This window comes from Maniola hyperantus, chromosome 8 (assembly GCF_902806685.2).
Source record: "Maniola hyperantus chromosome 8, iAphHyp1.2, whole genome shotgun sequence".
Taxonomy (NCBI): domain Eukaryota; kingdom Metazoa; phylum Arthropoda; class Insecta; order Lepidoptera; family Nymphalidae; genus Maniola; species Maniola hyperantus.
This window is the reverse complement of record NC_048543.1, coordinates 146981-172318: the sequence shown is the minus strand read 5'-3', so window position 1 is coordinate 172318 and position 25338 is coordinate 146981. Positions and strand designations below refer to the sequence as shown.

The window sequence follows — 25338 nt, the reverse complement described above, 5'->3', positions numbered from 1 at the left end:
AGTCGTTGGATTTAGTCAGCGCAACATCGTGGCGTACAGAAGTCCCTACAGCAGACGTCTATCGGTTGATAATGATGATGATTTGTTTTACGCCAATATAGACATTTCACTTCGAAATAACTTAACTGTAAACTTTTGAATCCATTCCAAAGATCCCCATCGATCCTGCAAGGCTACATCGCAATACACGAGGTCATTTTTTCAAGGTCAAAGATTAACATAAAATCTGTTTTTGGCACATGTCTCTGAAATTCAATTGTAGGCTTTTGGAACTAACTACCTACTCATTTTCGTTATTGATGACTCAATAATTGATAACCTGATAATCAAATTAATAAGTCCAACAATAATTAACTAAGGCTATGCAAATTTTATGACATAGATTCCGACTACAAAATATGACAAAACAACACCTATAAGGCCGATATGCGCTGGGTGAGTCACGGCTTCTTATGGCTCCATGCAAAACAACGTTATGGAAGTTTTTGGTGAAGATCATCTATAGCCTAGCCTTGACTTAGTTTTGGTAAGATTTATCATTATCACTACTTTCAGTACTGATTTTAATTTGTTGTCTAAGTATGTACTATATAGGTAATAGTGAAAACGGTAAATATTTAAATAGAACTTTAGTTACGAAAGTCTAAATGCACATTAATTGGTTTTGATATTTGTAGTACACATTTTGCTGTACAGAAAAAATATTAGAGGTTGAATTACATATTAAGGACGCGCTGAAATATTAAAAAACGTTCTAGTCTGGCCAAAACATTCAGGACATATGAGTAACTACTTCGACTTCGTACGCACCCGTTTTTAAAAATCCCGTGGGAACTCTTTGATTTGCCAGGATAAAAAGTAGCCTTAGTATGTCCTTCCCCAGGATGCAAGCTATACCTGTACCAAATTTCGTCAAAATCGGTTGAACGGATGGGCCGTGAAAGGCTAGCAGACAGACAGACACATTTTCGCATTTATAATATTAGTATGGATTAATTACCAACCAAAACCAAAATAATTTGAGTTGTAATCTAAACCTCTTTTTTAGCTTACGATTTCCCAAAAGACAAGAGCTGTCTCTAGCTCAACGATCAACAAGCGATGTACAAGCAAAACATAAAACGAATGTTCTCTGAAATAAAATATGTTGTACGGAAGCTTCCACATTCAATGTCAAACTGAAAACTTGAAAAACGATACATCTCGTTCTCCAATCTCCGTAACCAGAATCATAATAATATGTATACATATAAAAGGAAAAGCTGACTAACTGACTGATCTATCAACGCACAGCTCAAACTACTGGATGGATTGGAGCATGCAGATAGCTATTATGACATAGACGTCCGCTAAGAAAGGATTTTAGAAAATTCAAACTTCAAGGGGGTAAAACAGGGGTTTCAAATTTGCGTAGTCCACGCGGACGAAGTCGCGAGCTTGAGCTAGTTATCAATATTATTAGTACTAGAAAGTTCGTCTGCTCCAACCTCAGATTCAGAACAAAGACGTCTGTTAGTCAAAGTTCAGTATAGTTAGTACCTACACTGTGCTTACTAGGTAGGTAGTTACTTTCTAAAACTTAATAATGAGAAGAAAGGAACAAAGGCTAACTTGAGCAGAGAAACTGTTGACCCATTTAGAGAATCATACGGCTCTAACATGACCCAGAATTAAAAACTTATTACTCCATATGTACTTAGAATTGAAAATTAGTTAGCCTCACGTAAGCTCAAATAGTAAATGTCAAAACGCAATAGAAAATCATTACAGTTTCTATCTATGGGGGTTCTGACAGAATTCCCAGTGAGTCATCGTCGGTAGCGGTCATTTTATTAACCCCTGCCCTTTATAGTTAGGATCGTTGTAAACGCAGTTTTTATAAGAAGCAATTAATTTTTCAAGTTTCAAATCTCTCCAATCTATATCGATCTTGCAAGATCTCAGGCTTTTAAGTCTTCGATAAACTCGTAAATAAAGTGTCGCATATTTTCAAACATCGAACATAACTTAGATGCGATTTTTGGGTGGAAGAATCTTAGAGCCAATTTCGTCGTCTTTAAGTGTGTAGATTTTCATTGATAGAAGTTATCTGTTGACACAAGTCCAGCTATAGACAGTGTGTCTGTCTGTCGAGTCGCGCGTGGAGTATCGATCCGGCCCTCGCTCGCCCTCGCTGCTTTTATTGCTAACATGTCTGGCTAACAGTGGCGTGCACAGGGTTCAAAGCCAGGGTAAGCAGTAGTTAGGAAGGTACCTACTTACATTGAGCATTAAGCTATTTCAACTAGGGTAACTATTTCTTGGGTAAGCAGTGCTTTTATGCCTCTATGAGCTGCACGCCACTGCTGGCTAACTCCCGCAATATAGGAAACTCTCCAAGCAACCTCTGGGTCACATTGTTGGTTATCCCCTCTTATTAAATCGACAAGGAAAACATCGACGATAAAAACTGTGGCTGGTTTGAATCAAAAATTCGCACGGTTCATACAACTTTTACCGTGCTGTATCAACATTCTAGAAAAAAAATCACTTGGTTTTACACATTCTGCGACTAAAAATCTAACGACTGAGTGCTGCTCTTCTAAGGTGCAATCTTCTAGTGGACTTGCCATGGTGAATTAAAATTTGAGGTTATGTTGACATAAAATGATAAAACAGCTGATCAGAGCATATGCCAAGATTGCCAACTAAGACCCCTGAAAAGATTGTAAACTATTCAATAATAGTTTTAAAATTAGAGAATTTGTCTCTTTACTTATTGAATGACCCCTCGTACAACAATTGCGCAACCTGTAATTATGTTGTTTTTTTGTAAATAAAATTATGCTTTGATTCTACAATACTAGCATGTAATATGTATAATAGCAAATTTATCACAAAGTAAAACCAAAGTAAATGCAGAACTTCGGAGCATTACGTGACCTTTGAACACGCAACATGGAAATTTTTCCTTACAATAGACATGATGTTTGTGAATCAATTAAGAAAGTTAACGAACTGGGTTGCTACAAAATTGATAACATTTGTATGTTGCCGTAATGCGAGTTTAATGAGTTGTCTAGTTGCTCAGACAAGTAGCAAAGGTTAAATTACGTATGGCTGTGACCTTAACTGCAAGTAAATAGGGCGCAAGATGTCATGGCAGGAGTGCACAACGAGCACAAAGGGCGCAGCACGTTTTTGTGGAGAACTATGAACTGGGTCAATAGTGTTCACTGTTCACCGCATTTAAGTATCACTTCGTAGCGAAACGTAGTCTGACTCAGCAAGAACTTGTATCGCTTAGCAGAGTATCTAATCGGACTAAAACATAAAAGAAGAGTATCTAACTAGTGAATAATATCTAAATGAAAGTATGTACAGCAATATTCAGACCAAAATTATTAAGATACTTTTGGCATTCAGTACTAAACAATGCTTCTTTGTTTATATGAAGCATTTAGCTTAATCTACACATACCTACCTAGTTAATATTATACCATTAGTAAGTATTTACATCTTATGCCAGACATTGTAGCTGAGGTCGATAGGAACGACTGCGAATAAAAATACGATGGAATTTATATAATAAGCCAAAGCCAATGGCCAATGTATCACTGAAATGAAAAGTAAAAACTGCTGGAAGCAATTTGACGCAATAGACGGAAGCTATCTAATTTAGAAACACGCATGTAATTCCGCTGTGACTAAAGCAAAAATTCGAGGCGGGTGCGATTCAGACTCAGTGATATAAGCTCAACTGACGCAATACTTTAAACGTCTTCCGTCAAGATAATATTACAGGAAAGTGCTATCATAATTTCACGAGCTCAAGGCCGATCCCTCATTAATGTATTTGTTCTATAAACTTACAGCTGATCGCGTCACTGTCAGATCCCATTGTGGAGTTCCTAAATTCACAAGTTAATCACAGAAAGACGAGTTCTTTTTCCCACGTTCACAGTCTTATCTAGTATCTCGGAAATCGGACCAACACGCGCTCAGAAACAACGGTCGCTCGACGTGAGCTCGCCGCAAAGAACTTCCCGCTTGTGAGCGCTGAGCGATTCACAGCCGCTGCTAAAATTAGCTGTGCTGCCATAGTGCCATCACACTAGCACTGTACCTACTTAACACTTCGTCACTGCAACTGCGCTGATGCTGTCTAAACTAAAACTGTGCCGACTCCCATAGTTGTCCCTTTAGGATTGGTTACATGCACATTGTCAAGTTCAGGACGAAAATCTCCAATAATCTAGAGATCTAGGTAGCCCTAGAGAGTCTTGTTAGGCATATCTTGTTGTATCTACTCTTGCTTATCGAGATATTATTTCGGTCTTCATAAAGTTTTATCGCGTATACAATGTAGTCATAGTGAACGCTCTTCGATAAGATAACGTTCTGTTATCGGTCCCTTGTCCACAGTTCACGACATGAACATAAATGTTACTCGATCGTGGTTGCACCGAGTTGCAGGATACTCATAGCAATTCTCAATGGAACTTAGCAAACTGATTCGAGAACGTCGCGGCTATGATTTGCATTTATGACTCAAGAGTGGAATTGACCTAAGTGGTGTTCAAATTGTATTGAATTTATAAATAATTATGATGCAGTATTTCGATTTGCGGATGTTAAAAAGATTCAGAAGTTTCTACGAAATTGAAAATTTGTCACAATTACGTACACGTTTGGGAATTTTAAATGAAATCCTTTATCTTGGTAATATTATGTGGGACTACCTATATATCATGCCCGCGATATCGCATGGACTACACAAATTTCCAACCCCTATTAGGGGGTAACCGTGTTGACAGATCAGTCAGCTTTCCCTTGATATGTATGTATATTTAGATACGTAATAAATGGAGCGGTATTGCTCGATGGTGTTATGGTAGCGCCGCCACCTGAGGCAGGGTCGTGAGTGCAGCGAGTGAGAGGCGGCGGAGTGCGGAGGCGTGCTTTCAGCAGATGCCGTTAGCGTCCGCCGCCGGTCATCGCTCTCGCCGCTCCGCCAGTTCCAGCCCGCCACCTCTGCATCTACCCCTCGAGCTTCCCACTTTCGCAACAATGACTCTTGTCTCTTCTTTCTTTGCTAGCTTATGTGCATTCCAATGTATTTGGCTTGCATTTGGTTTCCTCTGTGCATGGAAGTCATTATTTTGGAGACAACATGACGCTGACGTCAGTGGTGTACTTAATTAAGTTTAATGACTGGTTCTCAATAGGTAGTTAATTTTGCATTCCGGAGCCTTTTGTTCCCACGTAGAAGGCTTCGTCACCTGTCCGAGTTTTTCTAGTCACGGTTGAAGTTTTGCCTTGAAATTCGGCTGCGTCGTAACAATCGATCAGGTGGGTGAAGTACAAGTACTCCGGTAGAGCGTCAATCTACGTAATTGCAGAAACATAGTTACCTACGATGGAATCACGCGCTGAACGCTTCAGCGTCCAGCTCGCAAACAGAGACAGGCTCGTAGCTCCAGACGCTCTCGATCGCTGATACATTCCACTCGAGAGGCCCGGGAGTGGAGACGTCTCGTCTCGTGACGCAACGTGAAAGTGTTTCGCTACAAACGTTCCTCGTTACAGTTTAATGAGGCCGTATAATGCATACATTTAAACAGTAAAAAGCTCACCCAGTCCCATCTGGCAGAAGATGACCTCGGCCTCGATCACGTGTGCGACGGGGGCGCGCGGCGGTTCGGGCGCGGGCTCCGCCGGCGGCTTCCGGCTGGGGGGCTCGGGCTGAGCCTGCACTGACTCCGGCTTCGGGGGCTCCGGCTTAGGCACCGCCGGTTTCGGGGGCGCGACGGGTTCTTCCTTCGGTTGGGGCTCGGGTGCGGGAGCAGGAGCCGCCGGAGCGGACGCGGGTGCGGGTGCTGCGGGCGTCGGAGCGAGCACCGGCGTGGGGTCGAGGGCGACCGGCGCCGGCGGGGCGGGCGCGGCTGCCGGCGACCGCGACGGCTCGGCGCGGTGCAGCGGCGACTCGCCGGCCGTGTCGGCGTCCGACTCGCTGTCGGTGAATTTGTCGGCCAGCTGGTCGGCGGAGGGCGCGCGCGGCGAGTCCACGAACTCGTCGCGCTCCATGTCGAGGAAGCTCTGCGTGGCGTGGCGCGCGGCCGCGGGCTGCGGCGCCGGCTCGGTGTCGTCGCGCTTCAGGTGCTCGAAGTCGTCCGTGGAGTCGTGCTCGCGCTTCAGCGCCGCCTCGGGGCGCTCCTCCGGCGAGGCGCCGTCTCCGCTCGCGAGCCCGGCTATCAGTTTGTCCGCTTTGTCCATGCTTGAGTTTCAATAATTTAAATAATTACGACTAGAAGAAAGTGATCGATAGAGTCAGCGAGAGCGGTAGCGCCGACTAGGGGTGGAGCTCGGAGCAGTGCGGAGGGCCGTCGTGGCCGTGTCGAGCCGAAGTGAACTGAGGTCTGCGCCGCTCGCCGGCTGCCCGCTGCCGCTGCACGACGTCACTCACCACGACGAACGGTATTACTCATCGCAAAAGGCCCCGATCGAGCGGGGGCGGCGCTGTTTGCCGGTAAAAAGTTAAATTGTAGAAATACTAAACGACCACTAAAATAAATAATTTATTTAAGTAAAATATTTTCAAAATTATGAACAATGTATTTGATCGTGACGAGAATTACGTCTAGAATATCGCCAACGAGTTTGAAAAAATTGTGGAGACTGGAAATGGAAAGAGTTGAAATTATTGACAAGATTCCGCTGGAAAACTGCTTCACCGACTTTCCGTTAAATACCGTTCAGTAACTTAAATAAATATCGAACCCAGACGCTATTGAAAACAAAAATAATAATTTTTCATCATTATTATTGGTAAACCTTTGATTAAAACAATTTATATAATAAATTTTATTATATATTAATTATCATATTATCAACTTATTTTTACCTTTTTTACTGATTCTGAATCTTTGGTTCCAATTTATTAAGATTTCGAACGACTAGATGTCAAAGTCAAAATTGAAGTGACAGCAAATGTGATGTCGATAAAACAGTTTCTTGAACTACACACTTATAGCGCTGCAGCGCTTTAATGCAGTTTTTTTTAGAAAAGAAGATAAATCCAAATAAATTATTTATAGCTGTGTAATCGCTTTATGTTCTTTGTTATTTCCAAAATCGTCGGGGAAGTGTCATTGTCTGGCTGTTAGACTGTCAAGTGTCAGTGTCAGACTGTCAGTTCTTGTGTGGTTCTTGTTTCAGACTTTCAGAGCACAGTTTCACAGCGAAGGATGGCGGCTGTTCAAGTGGCTGGTTGCGTTAATTTAAACGAACTAAATCCAACAAATAAAAACTTAGAATGCAACGGAAAGGAGGAAAAACCTCTAAATGGAAAAGTGAATCATAACCAAAACGGCTACGTAAAATCAAAGCTTATTAGTAATGGAGTGGATGTAAGTCGATCTTCATTTATTTTCTCTAGTGGTGTGGTTATGAAATTGGGGCTCTTCCGCCGGTGACACTCCCTGGCCTGAGTGTCGACACCAACACGCCCACTAGCCTAAGTGGATCCAGTGCCCAACGGTGGCTCATGGTCCAGCAGGAATTAAATCAATGAAACCAATTATCCAAATAGATAATCAAGGCCATAGCTACATCGTACGATTTATCGCTAAATCGGCAGACGCAATCACTATGGCGATTTAAACTAGTTTTTCGACTTATTAGATATTACTTAGTAACTTATTTTTTAAGCAATTGACTTTGAATCTATAAAAACAACTTACTAATATTTATTTACATCAGGGCATAATAATTGCATGGAACACCTAAGAATTATTACAAGCAAAATAAAATTATTACTACAGAAGTATACTTTATCCAAGGTCCAAGTTTGTCCTTTATATTACCATAATATAAGTATTGTTTTTGCTTAAAAGTGGGTACCTATTTTATTGTTGCAATCATTCAAACAATTACATTAAGTAAATCCATGTTTTTTGCAATATACATTATTTTTACTAAATGATTCTTGCAACTTCAGGTAAGGATTCAGGTTTTTAAAAATCCCACAAAATCTTTGATTTTCTGCAATAGAAAATAATCTATGCCTGTCCTTAGGTTGCAAGCCATCTATGTACCAAATTTCATCAAAAACGGCTACAGCGGTAGGTTGCGATAGGTTGTGAAAAGCAAGCAGACAGACATACACACTTTCACACTTATAATGGATCACTTACTTAATATGACAAACCAACATTGCGGCTCACCTGATAACTGAAATATTTTCTCTTCATATATTTGTCTTTGTTAAAAGTTGAATCCCATTTCCCGATCACACAATGGTAGGATTACTGTTGAGATATTAATGCGGGAGCTCAAAGTTAATTCATTCTGCACACAAATCAACTAAGAGTATGGGGTTTCAACTCATCCATTTAATTATTATTAGATGTTAGTGATGATAATGGGGACTGACAGCTTAACATGCAACTTGTGGGGCATGGAAGACAATGAAAAGTCCAAATTTGGATCATCAGTCAGTCAGCCATCCGGGTTACTGACTGAACAACATTGCGTAACCTGCGTCATTGACTCATTTACACAACTTAAAACTCCTCTACCTATGAAAGATCTCATATGTAATGTTAAAAATCATATTATTTATTATTATCTATCATGAAGTGCTCACGAATCTAAGGCTAAATAAAGTTTGTTTTCAATTAAGGAATGCTTACACTCGAGGACCCTGAAAAACAAATATCAGGGGTTTTCTGGTAAAAAACCGACCCTTTGGCATGATACCCCACTTGGTATAGTTATTTTACTTTGAAAGTTGAAAAATACTAATTATTTGTTCATGAACACTTATTATTATTTATTTCTTGTGATGTAACCACAAATTTACGGTTTTCCAATTTGTCGCCTGTCTGTTATAAGACCTACCTTGCTGTCAAATTTCATGATTCTAGGTCAACGGGAAGTACCCTGTAGGTTTTTGACAGATAGATAGACAATGAAGTGATCCTAAAAGGGTTCCTTTTTTCCTTTTGAGGTAGGGAACCCTAAAAATAATAATTAAGAAACAGTACAGCATTAACGTTATTATTGTATAATTATAATGTGGGTAATGTGTGGTGTCCGTCTGAGTCACTAGCCTTGTTGTTTGTTTTCCCCGAGTAACTCCCACAGCATCTTCCTTAACTTTATCCTCTTGTATTTATAGCGCATCGTATACAGGCTGATATTATTTTGCATGGAATCAGTGAAATGACAACTTGAACTGTTTTGTTCAAGGAACCATGATGTGGTTTGACTTTTATTACAAGCAAGACACTTAAGTACAGATTTCCAAAAAATAACACTATTTAATTTTTTTGTGAGGTAGGTACCTGACTGCAAATTTATGATATTCGGATTTTTTATAAGACAAACGGAATCGAAACATACAAGGTACTTCCCAGCTCCCGTTGACTAGACAGCTAGCAATGTCTCATAGCATAGGTAGGTAAAGGAAAAAATCGGAAAACCGTGAATTGGTGGTTACATAAAAAAAAGTGTTATTTCTTGTACGATGGCATGCAACTCGCACTTGACTGATTGTTTTTGTTTCCCTCACTTGCCGCCACATCCTGTATAGAACATGTACAGATTTTCCCGTCGCGTCATTACCTTAGATTAATGACTAAAGCGTAGCAACTCCTCAGTCAGTTGTGGCGGCGTTGCCGACGGCGGTGGACTCTCAGGATTCTGTATCAAAGGTAGGAACTTAGGGAGGAACCTATGGTAGACCCATTACTAACTTCTTCTAAGGTTGGGACAAGGTGTTGGAAATGAGCGTACGACCCGAGCGTTGGTTTTGGACTGATTTATTAAATGAATGCATTGAGATACAATATGTATGTCTACTTATAGGCTATTATATAGATATTACTTATATGGTTAGGTCACACTGTACATTCTGGCCACATGCCTCTGGCCATTCAAAAGTTATGTTTTGCACACTTACCTCCGGTTTAAAGATTTCCGTTTTATTTATGCTCATCTCAATCAGTTAAGCTGATGTCATCATCATTATCATCCTATCGCCCACTCACTACTGAGCACGGGTCTCCTCTCAGGGTGAGAAAGGTTTGGCCACAGTCTACCGTACTGGCCAAGTGCGGGTCGGCAGATTTGACACACCTTTGAGAACATTACCTATGGGAAACAGTCAGACATGCAGGTTTCCTCACGATGTTTTCCTTCACCTTTATTTAATTGTTTAAAATGCACATCACATGCGCGGGATCGAACCTCCGACCCCCTGATAGGCGGCCGACGTGTTAACCACTAGACTATGAGCTGACGTACCGATGTGCAATTATTTACAGGAGTTTATAGGCAATTAAAGTGGTGTTTATCTGTAGATTAACAATTCAATAGAGTAATGGATATGTTATCACGTGTCAGTGCAGACTGCAGCGACACACCGACACCGACATCGAAGTGTGTGTATTTGTCGGAGCCGTGAGAGCGTAGTGGTTGAGGCGTCGGCCTCCTACTCGGCAGGTCGAACATTCGATCTCTAACTTCCCGGAATTATGTACCTACGTCAATATCACTTGCTTTAAGGATGAAAGAAAACATCGTGAGGAAACCTGTATGCTTGAGAGTTCTCCATAATGTTCTCAAAGGTGTGTGTCTACCATTCCGCACTTGGCCAGCGAGGTGGACTGTAGCCTAATTGATAGTGAAATTGAACATTTGAAAAAGAGCAACCGCCGATTCTTGCTGGTTTGTCTCGGGAGAAACGGCATTCCGAACCTGTGGTAAATTATTTTGACGATTCTAAAGTTGATTGTATTGTATATTGTCGTCAGAGCTCGTGCAGCATGGAGCAGCCGGCGCCGCGGATGGCGTGGTCGCAGCACGACATCTTCCCCGGCGCGTTCGAGGCGTGCTCGCTGCTGACGGCGGCGCTGACGCACGCCGGCCTCTACCTGCTCATGCTGCTGGGCTTCGTCAACCAGCTGCTCTTCAAGCCCAAGGTGGCGACCGAGAGGAACCGCGAGGTAACACTTGAACCCTTTCGTCTGCAAACGTGCTAAAGATAACTAGTGGGGTATCAATTATTATGTGAAAGGGGTTAACCTGTATATTCTAAAATATATTTGTATTTATTTTTATGCATAAATAGGTTTTGATTTACCGTGTAAAATGTCAAAAAAAATACCCTCGTACGGAACTGACTCGCACTTGGCTGGTATGCGTGGCTGCAATCCGACCTGGTGGCAAGTGATGATGCAGCACCAGATGGAAGATTTGTCTGGAAGATGCAGGGTTAAGGTTGAAGGGTGAACATAACATAAATGCTGAAATTGTGACTTGTGTAATGTGTAGTGTACCGACACATGCAGTTACAGGACTGGCAGTATGTGATACAAATCGGTCAAGTGCGAGGCGGCCTAGCACACGAAGGGTTCCGCACCATCGTACAAAAAATTATCTTTTAATTTTCATAACAATCATTTTGAAATTCTTATTATTTGTTATTATAGCGGCAATAGAAATACACATTCTGTGAAAACTTCAACTCTCTACCTTAATAGGTAGATAATTGAAACGCCTCGTTCACTGGATACAGCGCGCTGACAGACAGACGGACGGTACGGAACCCTAAAGACGTGGCCTCGTGTTTAAATGGGTCGCTGAGGTTGAATCGTTCCTACTCTAACGAGGAATGTCTCGGCATTTAATATAATTGCCACGCGCGTGCCTCGCTGCCTACAGATGAGAGTACAGACTACAGAGCGAATTGTGCCTTGCTGCCTACAGAGTACAGACTACAGAGCGAATTGTGCCTCGCTGCCTACAGAGTACAGACTACAGAGCGAATTGTGCCTCGCTGCCTACAGAGTACAGACTACAGAGCGAATTGTGCCTCGCTGCCTACAGAGTACAGACTACAGAGCGAATTGTGCCTCGCTGCCTACAGAGTACAGACTACAGAGCGAATTGTGCCTCGCTGCCTACAGAGTACAGACTACAGAGCGAATTGTGCCTCGCTGCCTACAGAGTACAGACTACAGAGCGAATTGTGCCTCGCTGCCTACAGAGTACAGACTACAGAGCGAATTGTGCCTCGCTGCCTACAGAGTACAGACTACAGAGCGAATTGTGCCTCGCTGCCTACAGAGTACAGACTACAGAGCGAATTGTGCCTCGCTGCCTACAGAGTACAGACTACAGAGCGAATTGTGCCTCGCTGCCTACAGAGTACAGACTACAGAGCGAATTGTGCCTCGCTGCCTACAGAGTACAGACTACAGAGCGAATTGTGCCTCGCTGCCTACAGAGTACAGACTACAGAGCGAATTGTGCCTCGCTGCCTACAGAGTACAGACTACAGAGCGAATTGTGCCTCGCTGCCTACAGAGTACAGACTACAGAGCGAATTGTGCCTCGCTGCCTACAGAGTACAGACTACAGAGCGAATTGTGCCTCGCTGCCTACAGAGTACAGACTACGAATTACTTAGCCTCTCCAATCCATCAGCCTGTTTGCGTCCACTGCTGGACACAGGCCTTTCCAAGAGCGCGCCACCAAACACGGTCCGCCGCCTTCCTCATCCATCCGCTCCCCACCACCTTACCGTAATCGGGAATAGCAGGGCTGCCGGGAACTGGGGGCCTTTGTCTGTTGGCGCTGCTCATTAGAATTAGTGCCCATACTGACCACGCTGGGCAGGCGGGGTGGTCAGCGCAGGGCTGTACTTGGCCTCTGCGCTAACTATATTACTACTAGCTTATCCCGCGACTTCGTCCGCGTGGACTACACAAATTTCAAACATCTATTTTACCCCCTTAGGGGTTGGATTTTCAAAAAGCCTTTCTTAGCGGATGTCTACGTCGTAATAGCTACCGGCATGCCCAGCCCGATCCGTCGTGAGCTAAGCGTTGATACATCAGTCAGTGTATATATAGACTAGCGACCACCCGCGGCTTCGCTCGGTGTACGTGTTTGTCATGACGCCGGCACGCGTCGCGCGACGGTGCACGTGCATTGTTACGCGTTTCTCTTACACATTCGCACGCGATCCGCGCTCAGCAGATAATGCGATAACCTTTCTATTAAACGTTGTCAGAGTGAACTAGACTGTGGAAGCTCTCGGTTTGATGCTCAATCGACATCTGTCAAACATTAGCTATTTGAGCACTATTATAGAGCCAACGAGAGATTGCGTTTTCAACATCTGTCAGTTACATCAGTACCCTTATTATAAATGCGAAAGTGTGTTTGTTTGTTTGTTGGTTTATTGGTTTATCCTTCAATCAGTGCGCAACGGTGCAACGGATTGACGTGATTTTTTGCATGGGTATAGATAAAAACCTGGAGAGTGAGATAGGAACAATAAAGAACATTATTATTATTATTATAGGGCTACTTTTTATGTCGCGTGGCGTTGTCGACCTCCCTGGTGCAGTGGTTAGCACTGTGGTCTTATGAGCGGGAGGTCTCGGCTTCAACTTTGGGCAGGGACTATTTGCTAGTTTTGATTAGTTGTTTAGACAGTCGTGGCTGCAATTCCGTCAAGAGAATAATGATCAAGTATGTTGAGGGATGCGCGGCACCTGTGCCCTGGCCCCTGGCCCGCAGCACCTGGCCCCTGGCCCCTGGCCCGCGGCCCGCAGCCGCTCATTACTGGCGCACTAACGACAGCTAAACAATATCTGAGGTCAATTAGCTGAGGGCTAAACGTTTGCTGCGGGCTTGCGGCAAACAAGTATGTTACTAGGCGCGCTGTACTTACATAGTAGGGAAAAATATTGGGGAACTATACAAGGAAAAGCTGACTGACTGATCTATCAACGCGCATCTCAAACTACTTGACGGATCGGCCGAAATTTGGCATGATAAAATATGACGTAGGCATCCGCTAAGAAAGGTTTTTGAAAATGTAATCCCTAAGAGGCTAAAATATGGGTTTTTTGTGGGGTTTGTAGTCCACGCGGACGAAGTCGCAGGAATAAGCTAGTAAAAGCTAAAGTCAGAAAAGCAGGTTAAATTTAAGTAATTTTATAAGTTATTAAAATGTTCCCTCATATAAAGCTTGCACGTGGATGTAGATCACAACGCGTCGAGGCTCATCGAGAGATTTAATCTTTATAATAACCTAACTGCAATATTAGGGCACAATACTTGATTAGGGCACAATTGCTATTGCAACCACTTGATCAAAATAGCGACCTAAACACAAAAGTAATTTATAGTCGTTGAGTCTCGAGTCGGATTGAGACTGGCTTAAAAACCTTCAAACACGGCTTCCCCGCCACAGATCGCGTGACATCGGATGAGTCAAATATTGTCTAATTCATTAAACTAACTTCAATAAGCTAACACTAGTATAATATATTTTAGTAGGTAAGTAAAGGAAACATATTAAAATTAATGATAATCTATATATCTAAAAGGAAAAGGTGACTGACTGACTGACTGAATGACTGACTGACTGACTGACTGGTCTATCAACGCACAGCTCAAACTACTGGACGGATCGGGCTGAAATTTGGCATGCAGATAGCTATTATGGCGTAGGCATCCGCTAAGAAAGGATTTTTGAAAATTCAACTCCTAAGGGGGTGAAATAGGGTTTTGAAATTTTGTAGTCCACGCGGACGAAGTCGCGAGCATAAGCTAGCATTTAATAAGCAAAACGTATTCATACAAATGAGTATATTTTACAGTTCACATGAGTATTTAGAACGTAATTAAGTAAGTGGGTAGGTACATACGATACTTGCTGATAAGGATAAATATTGTAATTATTACTATCTACCGCTAATAATAATACGTCCTGAATCCTGACGCACGTCCGTCCGCTTCGGTCCGGTCGGTTGATCATGATGATGATGATATATAACTAGCTAACGCCAGCGACGTCGTCCGCGTGGATTTCGTTTTTCAAAAACCCGTCGGAACTTTCATTTCCGGGATAAAAACTCCAACCTTCAACAACCTTAAAATCCGTAGGTCGATTTCGTATAACCTGCACCAATCATTATTACAATCTCAATTGTTGTGATTGGCTGAATTTGTGCGATTCTTGTTGCAACAATGCATTGCAGCCAATAGTGAGCGAGCGTCAACCAATCAGAGGTGATTGCGATCGTGACATTGTAGCTGTCATTCTCCCGCAATAGAGCAGCAGGTCGATCCGTTGCTCCATTGCGGCGTGAGTGACGGACAAGCCAACAAACAAACACAGTTTCGCATTTACAATATGGGTAGTGATAATAGCTGTAACGAAACTACAAAATAATGTAATTCAAGTAGGTACCTAAAGAGCCAACTGCCCACAACAAATCGAGTGATTCGCAATTTCAACAATTGTATCGCCACAACGACACAACGACACAACGACACAGTACACGCGCACAATTACTTGTTTATCGCGATTTGGAAGAAATATGTTATCGGCCGTTACAGTTCTGCAATTCTATGAAATGGCACATCTACCTTTAGTACGAATCACAGTTTACCTATCTTACAGCCGCACTCAGAGTCGCTAATCGTTACTTAAGATCGAGTTAAAACGAGACAGATTTATGTGAGAGATATAGCTCTGTCTCATTTTAACTAAACTTAAGTAACGATTAAGCGACTCTGAGTACGGCTGTGTAGTATTTTTTTAGGTATATGTTTAAAAGACAAGAATAAATTCCATATTGTTGCTTTAGTTGTAGCACCACCTTGGTCGTCACACTGTTGCAGTTGGCGGAGATCGCGCTCATCGCGAACTGCAAAACGGTCGTCAGGTTCTCACACCATGTACATACGCGGCAGAAAGTAATGTACATCGGCCTTACGAATTACATTTCGGCTTTGTAGAGCGCGGCGTTGTCTCTGTCACTCATACCTATGTGACGTTTTGTCGGTCTCAATGACAGGGACAACGCTCTACAAATCTGCTATCTCCTTCTAAATGTAGATGTACATTACTTTCGGCCGTGTACCTACTGTAAGTAAAAATTAGCTACTTTACAGAGGAGCGAAAAACTTGATGTTTCCAGAGATATGGACTGTTTACATACATTTTATGCCTTTAAGAGAGAAACGACGCATGTCCTTCGATACTCTAGCGAAACGTATCAAAATGTTAAAACCGCCCTAAAATGACTAACCTTGTGTTAAAACTTAAGCGACGACCATTCACCAATCTTGTCTACATTGACGGTACGGAGGTTTGTAATTATCTATTGTCCATCTAATCTCTTTGATTGGTTATGTTATCTGTATGCACCATGCGCGCGCGACATCGCGTCAACGTCATATCCGGATCATTTGACCTGCTACCGTCCTAATACTGAATTCGGCCGTCGGACAACAGAAGTGTGATAACTGATACAAGTGCAGTATTGATAAGAACCGAAAAAAGCCTTTTTAGTGGCATGGCACCCTTATGTGGTTGGCATCCAATCTACTCGTATACGAAACGTTTTTGCTCAACGTTTCCGATACGAACCGCTAAGGTGTGCAAATGCCCTGCCGGCGTCCGTGTTTCCTGCCACTAGGTATAACTCGAAAACTTTCAAGCTAAGAGAGAATAGCCATCTTCTAGGCAAGCGCGCTCCAACCTAGACCTCTGTTTCTCAGACATGATTGCCGGTATACTCAAAGCTATCTCACAATATTAAAATAATAATTCAAAAAAAACACTCTTGACAAAACGATGGTGGTTATTAGTACTCCAAAATTTTTTGCTTTCTCTTCAGAATCTGCTTTCGAAAACAGTGGTAGAGTAGATACCTTATTCAAAAATCCTTAACGTTTGAAAAGAGCTTATTTTCTATTTTTTGACGTGCGAAGTGAAATGCGACGGCAGGTATTTGTGCCATCGTCTGCTCAACGCGCAGCACATGCCTATGCGCAGAGATACCCCCTCTGCTGTCGTCCAGAGCTGTTAACTTGAGCCCAAGGGTACAATGTGTGGTGGTGTCGTTGCAGGGCTACGCGCCGCTGTACAACCCGTTCGAGCAGTTCTACTCGCGCTACGTGTACCGGCGCGTGCGCCACATCTTCAACCGCCCCATCTGCTCCACGCCCGGCGCCGAGGTCACGCTGAAGGAGCGCGCCACGGACGACTACAACTGGTCCTTCAGGTATGTCATCATACAACCCGTTCGAGCAGTTCTACTCGCGCTACGTGTACCGGCGCGTGCGCCACATCTTCAACCGCCCCATCTGCTCCACGCCCGGCGCCGAGGTCACGCTGAAGGAGCGCGCCACGGACGACTACAACTGGTCCTTCAGGTATGTCATCATACAACCCGTTCGAGCAGTTCTACTCGCGCTACGTGTACCGGCGCGTGCGCCACATCTTCAACCGCCCCATCTGCTCCACGCCCGGCGCCGAGGTCACGCTGAAGGAGCGCGCCACGGACGACTACAACTGGTCCTTCAGGTATAGTTTGAATGAATCCCAAATTAGGTCCAGGATTTGGCCGTTTTCAACAAATAAATGAACGTTCTCGGGCCCGAAGTTTCATGTTATGCCTTTAACTTGGCTATTGTCAGGAGAACGCGCTTAAAATAAATTTTCAGTTTGGCTCTTGACATTCCCAATTTGTAAATTACGCACTCAATATGGTTTGTCAATCAATGATGGCAAGTCTGGGTCTAAATTCTAAATGATTTTCTGCCCATTCCCGAAGTGCTGTGGAAAATATGTGCTGTATTTTCACTGTTTCCCGGTTATCTAACATTTGACTGTCAGACTTAAGAAACATTCTCGAGAAACACGGTGATTTGGCTCCAGGTTCACAGGCACGGAGAAGCGTTGCATCAACCTCGGCTCGTACAACTACCTCGGCTTTGCGGAGCCTTCGGGCGAGTGCGCGGACGCGGCCGAGGCGGCCACGAGGCGCTACGGGCTCGCGCTCGCCTCGCCTCGCGGGGAGCTGGGCTCCACGCCTCTGCACAAGGAGCTGGAGGAAACAACTGCCAAGTTCCTGGGCGTGGAGGTGAGTGCCATTATCTCCAACATTCATTTGACAGGATTTTAGAGAAGGTGGGCCTTGACTCTTGAGGCATACAGCCAGATCTGTAATGCAATCGAAAATACTAGTATTTTGTTTGCTCAAAAGAATTGAGTGTGAACGAAAAGGAATCTGGATTTTTAAACCGGAGTATTATAAAAATTATCCAACTGCACGTAAAGATTATGAAAAGCTTTTTGAATCTCAAAGCTTATAATATTTGATGATGTCAGTTCAAAAACTTATTCCGACCTATTTAAGGATTATGATATGTTTTAAATTATTCATATTGTTTCGGTTTCAGATTGGTTTCCTTACCAATGATAGTTTGGAATATTGTGTCATATTGGTTTCAAAGGATGCCCCTAGATCACGTGATTGTGTCATATTGGTTTCAAAGGATGCCCCTAGATCACGTGATTGTGTCATATTGGTTTCAAAGGATGCCCCTAGATCACGTGATTGTGTCATATTGGTTTCAAAGGATGCCCCTAGATCACGTGATTGTGTCATATTGGTTTCAAAGGATGCCCCTAGATCACGTGATTGTGTCATATTGGTTTCAAAGGATGCCCCTAGATCACGTGATTGTGTCATATTGGTTTCAAAGGATGCCCCTAGATCACGTGAAGTGACGATCAGGTACATCGGTAGGTGAGGGGGTTATCGTCCAGTGTCATTTGAGGTCACGTAAACGGGGAAAGGCGTCTCAACAAAGGCCAAGTGATATTTTGCTGTTTAATACAAGCTGCCTCGATATATTCAGAGCGGCTCCTGCATCCAGTAAATTTTTCGCTCTTCAAGCTGGCCGCATATTCTTAGAAGTTGTCTGTCAGAAGCTGCGAACATCAGAAGCGTATGTATGTAGGGCGATTGTCTAAAACCTGCATCAATCATTATTACAATCTCAATTGTTCTGATTGGCTGAATTTGTGCCATTCTTGTTGCAACAATGCATTGTAGCCAATAGTGAGCGAGCATTAACCAATCAGAGATGATTGCGATTGTGACATTGTAGCTGTCAAACAACCGCGGTAGGGCCACCGATCTGGAACTCTGTGACAATTGGCGGCGTCGTGCGGGTCTAGTACGACTAAATATGAATTACTTCTGGTAATTTAACCTTCTGGTAAATTTGTACGCGCGTACAAATTTTTGTGACACAAATTTTAGATGATATTATGCAGTCGATTAAATTTTCCATGATTGAAAAGTCACGAAAAGGTTTCAGCAGTGGTGGGTTTATGTTAAGTTTATGTGACGTGTGACGTGACTTATGAGGAACATGTGGCCTCGTTGTGACATTTCTTAATTAACGGTTGTTGCTGGTCAAACAAGGTTGCCCGTGTTGTGATCACCGGTGATATGGGGTTCATGAGGGTGTATCTCTGTGTTGCAGGCGGCGGTGGTGTTCGGCATGGGGTTCGCGACCAACGCGCTGGGCATCCCGGGGCTGATGGGCCCGGGCACGCTGGTGCTGAGCGACGAGAACAACCACGCGTCGCTCATCCTGGGCCTGCGCCTCGCGCACGTCACGGTGCGCGTGTTCCGTCACAACGACCTGCCGCACCTCGAGCAGCTGGCGCGCGACGCCATCGCCGAGGGCCGCTGGAAGAAGATCATCGTGGTGAGTACGACTACTCGTGACATCGTTCGCCCGACCCGATCCCTGTATCCGTATGATTCGTCGCGCCGTATCAAGCTCCGTATCCCATCGTGGAGTCTTCCAGCTCACTCCGTATCATATGATCGTGTATCAAATTGAACAGTTAAATAAATAAATAAAACGTTTATTTTTCAATCATCTAGATTACACACATACATTGATTTGATCTTGAACAAATTTGCGTGCTTGTTGACATATACAATATTAAAAATGGTACAAGACCAAGAACTGGCTATCCTAGCTAGATTTTTAGATCTGTGTTAAGGATAGCCAGCCCTCTCCCTCGGTTAACTAAAAAGTAAATAAGAACATGAGTGCACAAGCACAAATCAGTTATTACAGAAGATTGCTGTTCTTTAACGTTTTTACACTTAAATAAAGTGTGTATGATTTATGAACCTAGATAGTTGTGAAGGAAAACTATAGTGCACAGTGAGTGGTGTGTTTGCGTTTATGTAGTGTGTGTGTAGTGTGTGTTTGTGTGTGTGTGTGTGTGTAAGTGAGTGTAAATGTGTAGGGGTAAGTAAGAAAGTAAGTAAAATCTAACTGTAATTAAATAATGTTGTATAGGTAAATTAAATGAATTAATAAATAAATTAAAAATATTTTTATTTATATTCACTTCAATTATTATTATTTATTGAGAATATAGCAGATTTGGTATTAATAGATTGCAAGAAATCTTCTGTTTCATCGTAAGATTTATTCAACAAAAAGGATATAACTTTCTTTTTACACTGAGTAAGCGGCAACTTATAGATGGGCAATTCTGCATTGATCTTATTATATAGAAATGGGCCAAGATAGTAGTTTAATCGCTTTGTAAAGGCAAATTTAGGCGCACGTAAGGTGCAGATCTTATCTTGACGCCGCTTTTCAATATATCTGTATGGTGTGTTTTTATGCTGGTGTATAATTATATTTAAAATAAAAAGCTTTCTGACACTAAGGACGCCACAATCCTTATACAGTAAGGTAGTAGGAAAGAGGATAGGCCGAAAAGTTGCCACCTTTAGTATAGCCCGCTGAGCAATTTCAAGGGGCTTTAAAGTAGTTTTAGCAGTACCACCCCAACATGTGATGCAGTATAGAATTATTGACTGGCATAGAGCATAATACACATTACGGATCACAGTAGAATTTGCAATGCTTCGTAAATTTTTGAAAATAAAAATAAATTTTCGCACCCTGCTAGTGAGTAAATCGACATGGTCTTTAAAATTTAAATTTTGATCCAGCACAATACCGAGATATTTAATTTTATCAGTAGAAGCTATGGAGTCACAATGACAGATGTTATTTAGCCTATTGGAGCAAGAGTGAACTTTGATGGTTAAAGGACTTGTAGGCTGAGTATTAGAACGTATTGAGTAGCTCATGAATTTGGTCTTGGTAATGTTGAGAGTTGAAAAATGAGAAAGTAGCCAGCAATGGACAGAGTCGAAACCTAGTTGAGCGGCTCTTTCAAGTCCTGTCCATGATTTAGCATGAAAGGTAACTGCTGTGTCATCGGCGAAGGAGACTAATTGGGCATTTGGAATTTGAAGGTTGCAGAGGTCGTTGATAAAGACAAGAAAGAGAGTCGGGCCAAGTATGCTACCTTGCGGGACGCCATAAGAAACTGGTAGCTCATTACTCAAGTTATTATCAATTTTGGTCATTTGTGTTCGCCCAGTAAGATAGCTACGGAAGAAATCCAATTGATTACCACGAATACCCATTCCTTCTAACTTGACTAGGAGAGTAGGAATGGGAACTGTGTCAAAGGCCTTCGCAAGGTCCAAGAATATGGTTAGAACTTTGTCACGATTGTTTAGGTGGCTAATAATATTATTTGTAAGTTCAAGAACAGCATCGTTTGTGCTTTTATTAGTTCTGCGTCAACTTTCTCCTTCTCCTCCTTGGATGTGACAAAAGGCGTCTCGACATGGAACGGACGCTGTCGCGTATCGTACCGGGGCGGCGTGTATCGACACTGTATCGTCATCCGTACTCTATATATGAGCACTGTGTCGATGGGATATTTATTTGTTTCTAGCACTGGAGCAATAACAATTATAACAGGTAAACCCACTTTCAGATGGTGGAAGGCGTGTACAGCATGGAGGGCTCCATCGTGCCGCTGGCGGCGCTGGTGGCGCTGAAGAAGCAGTACGGGCTGCTGCTGTACCTGGACGAGGCGCACTCCGTGGGCGCCATGGGCCCGCGCGGGCGCGGCGTGCCCGACCACTGCGGCGTGCTGCCCGCCGACGTGGACGTGCTCATGGGCACCTTCACCAAGAGCTTCGGTGCCGCCGGAGGGTACATCGCCGGTACGTATGTATACAGCATGGAACAAACATTTAGATTTATCAACGTGAAAGGTTCGTATCCTAACACTCTATGGTGTCTCCTGCAGGGTCGGCGAAGCTGGTGTCGCTGGTGCGCGCGCACGGGCACGCGCACGCGTACGCGCACGCCATGGCGCCCGCTGTGTGCGCGCAGGTGCTGGCCGCCATGCGCGCCATCGCGTCGCCGAGCGGCGTGGCGCGCGTGCGAGCGCTGCGCAGCAACACGCGGCACTTCCGGCGCCGCCTGCGCGCCATGGGCGTCGTGGTGTTCGGCCACGAGGACTCGCCCGTGGTGCCCATGCTGGTGTACACGTTCAGCAAGATGGCGGCCACGGTGGAGCGGCTCACGGCGCGCGGCGTGGCCAGCGTGGGCGTGGGCTTCCCCGCCACGCCGCTCAACAAGGCGCGCATCCGGTGAGTGCCCCAGCCCCCCCCGAGCCAAATATTGTTATGCCATTTGACACAATTACTTGTTCGTCTCAGTCTTTTATTCTTGATAGAAATTACTGCATACGTACAAAGTGGAAATACAAAAAAATTTTAGATTAGTTCAACTCTGTGTCTGTGTGAGCTGCATTTATGGCCTTTATAGAAAACTAAAATTTCTGAAACATACTTTATATAGTGGTAGTAACTTGTTAGTGCGATGTAGCTTTGTTCAACGCCACCTATGTTTGATAGTAAAACTAAAATGGCTGTGGGCTAGAACTCTGCTGTAGCGAGAGTCCACGTCCAGGTGACGTTACAAAACGGGTACGTCGTCTTGTTGATAGGGTGCATTATCGGTCGTAATTTGACTATCGTTAAGGACGTGCTTAGGGCGTCTTTTATGGTCTATTATAAATAGTCATAAGTATGTATTAATTGTGTAGGTTCTGCCTGTCGGCGGCGCACTCCCGCGAGCAGCTGGACCAGTGCCTGGACGCCATCGAGGAGGTGGTGGAGGAGCTGGGGCTGCGCTACTCGCGCCACCCGCCCTCCGCCGCCGCCGCCACGTAGCCGCCGCCGCACGGACCATAGTGCCAAGTGCTCCTTATTACTATGTTGCATATTACTATGTTGACGTGCGCTGATCACACTGATAATAGGAAAGTCAATGACCTCGTATAATGTTTGTGAAACAGATTCAACTTGTAACTTTGTACAGTTGTTGATGGCACTTGCGGGAACGTTCCTGGCATTGCACCGTTAAAGAGCGTTATTTTCACCGGAAAGTGTGTCGAAGTTTCGCTTTTGTAGGACTAGATGGCGCACGGGACGTTTGTACAGATTACAAAAATGGCATTGCAACGCGTATTTTTGAGTATAAATAATAATACGTGATAGTTATGACGTCACAACATGGCGGAAAGTCATTCCTATTGTCAGTTTGATCGCTATATGAAAGTGCTTGCGCCGCGACACCAAACGCCTAACACGGTAACCTGAGAGTTACGTGATGTGGTGACGTCACTCGATGGACGCTGGGAAGGTAGCCTCACTTTACATGACTGACATTGACAGGGAACGTGTAGTTGTGGAACAAAGGCTGCCAGCGAATAAAATCTCAATTTTACGGAATATATTAAACATGTCAGTGTCGAAAACCGAGTAAGTTTCATCCAATTTTAATTGAATGAGAAATTGGGAAAGCCGTCCCTGTTTCCGAATCGAGAAAGAATAATAAAATTAAAAACCATATACAGGCCATGGACTTTCAACTTATCATGTTTACCTGCTCAAATACTATATTTACCTATATAGTGCCAAATACAGCTAAAAGGGCTAGAATCCAAAGCCGTAAAGATAAAAAATTGTCTAATGTCAGATGATGGTAAGAAATTTAATGTCATTGTACAGTGCGACAAGACTACCTTGGCGCGTGGCAAAAATCGGAACTAACGTTGCTGTCAAGTGTTTCCTTTGTTCTTGTTTGAAATATTTTAAGCCTTTGTTCTCCAACAGCGCCCCCCTGTCAATGTCATTCAAGTGCCAAGAGGGCCTTGTCGCACTGTAACTTAGATCTTGGTGTCTGCCCTGTGGCGTGACCGGTGGCGCCGCCATGGTGTCCTAGTGAGATATTGGCTTAGAATGGGACATATCGTAAACGGAAGCTTGAGCAAATTAGGCCTGATTTAGTTTACACCTAGTGCCTGCACATAGATAGGTTTCTTAAACAGCGCAGGACACGGAGTGTTGACTGACAAACCAATCGTGCGCCTGTATAAATACAGTGCCTCATTTCGTAAAATAGATAGATAAATCGCCTCCTGCGCAGGTTCTAAGTCACGTTGTTGTGACGTCAAGTGCACTATCCACCGGCAGGGTGATTACGTAAAACGTTGCAGTAGCGACAGCAACGCGACAGCAGTAGCGATGCGAGAGTTCATTTGCTGGCTCTCTTCTTCTTGTTCTTATTTTGCTTTGTGGCTATTGCTGTCTCTCTCTAGCCGGACGTTTGACAGCAATGATCGCGAGATAGTAATCAGCCCGCCGGTCCGGGTAGTATAACGCCTAACACACCCGAGCGCCGCCAGAGGCCGCCACAAGGCGTGTTACTGCATAGTGTAATCATTTCCTTGTACTCAATAAATTATTTTCTCAAGCGTTAAATACTTTTATTTGCTGACAAGATTTTTATATAGTTTGACGGTTGGCTTGCGCTTGATAAGGAAAATGGGGCCGATTCTCTTGTACACAATCACTAAACTAAACTAAATTAACAGGTCTAAATCTAGTGCTATCCTTTTCCGCAAGCAAAATTATGAAAGGGATAGCAATAGATTTAGACGTGCCATTTTAGTTTAGTTTAGAGATTGTGTACAAGAGAATCGGCCCCAATGTCTGCCACGCTGGTCTAGCGTAGATTGGCAGACTTCTCACACCTTTGAGAACATTATGGAGAATGGATTTTCAAAAACCTAAATCCACGCGGACGAAGTCGCGGGCATCAGATGAAAGGACAAACCAACAAACCAGCAAACCAGCAAATAAACACATTTTCGCATTTATAATTTTTTTTAAAGAATATTAGCCATGTTAAATGACTAATATTCCCCTTTCCTCTCCAACTAAGCATCAGGCTTGTGCTAGGAGTAGGTACGACAATAGTGCAACGGGCGGGGCTATTTCTGAAGTAATCCGGTTCCGGAGATTGTCATTATCTGGCAAGTACACAATGGTAACACAAGATATATGGCAGGACTTGGCAAATTGAACAAATCCAAATGTGGCGAACAGCAAATTGACGCAGATAAGCTATCAGCGGCGTTGACCCACTGCCGTATCGCTGCCGTACGTACCTCGCCAGTGATAGCAACTCGCCGGGAGCCGGGATATCGTCACTGCTCTGCTCCCTGCACGACGACAGCCGGAACACCCAAATATACTCACACTACTGGACGGATCGGGC

At 43.7% G+C, this 25338-nt stretch overlaps 2 protein-coding genes across 5 annotated transcripts in view; one reads left to right on the top strand and one right to left on the bottom strand.

Annotated features, from left to right (window-relative positions):
• Rtnl1 (reticulon) overlaps positions 1-6644 on the bottom strand; it is a 35088-nt gene extending 28444 nt beyond the window's left edge. For 2 of the 4 annotated variants that reach the window (XM_034971398.2, XM_034971399.2), the window contains exon 1: positions 3853-4046. In XM_034971398.2, the coding sequence (XP_034827289.1) occupies positions 3853-3880 (28 nt within the window). In that variant the 5' untranslated portion in view covers positions 3881-4046. Of the gene's footprint in view, positions 1-3852; positions 4047-5615 lie in introns of those variants that run through there. The other 2 variants (XM_069500077.1, XM_069500079.1) reach the window with 2 other exon arrangements.
• Positions 6645-7183: 539 nt separating this feature from the next.
• Positions 7184-24533, top strand: lace (serine palmitoyltransferase long chain base subunit). The gene is made up of 8 exons (XM_034971395.2): positions 7184-7388; positions 10797-10988; positions 16921-17075; positions 17732-17936; positions 19351-19578; positions 21698-21929; positions 22016-22361; positions 22820-24533. The coding sequence occupies exons 1-8, from the start codon at positions 7227-7229 to the stop codon at positions 22944-22946; spliced, it is 1647 nt and encodes a 548-aa protein (XP_034827286.1). The 5' UTR covers positions 7184-7226; the 3' UTR covers positions 22947-24533.
• The last annotated feature ends 805 nt before the right edge of the window (positions 24534-25338 follow it).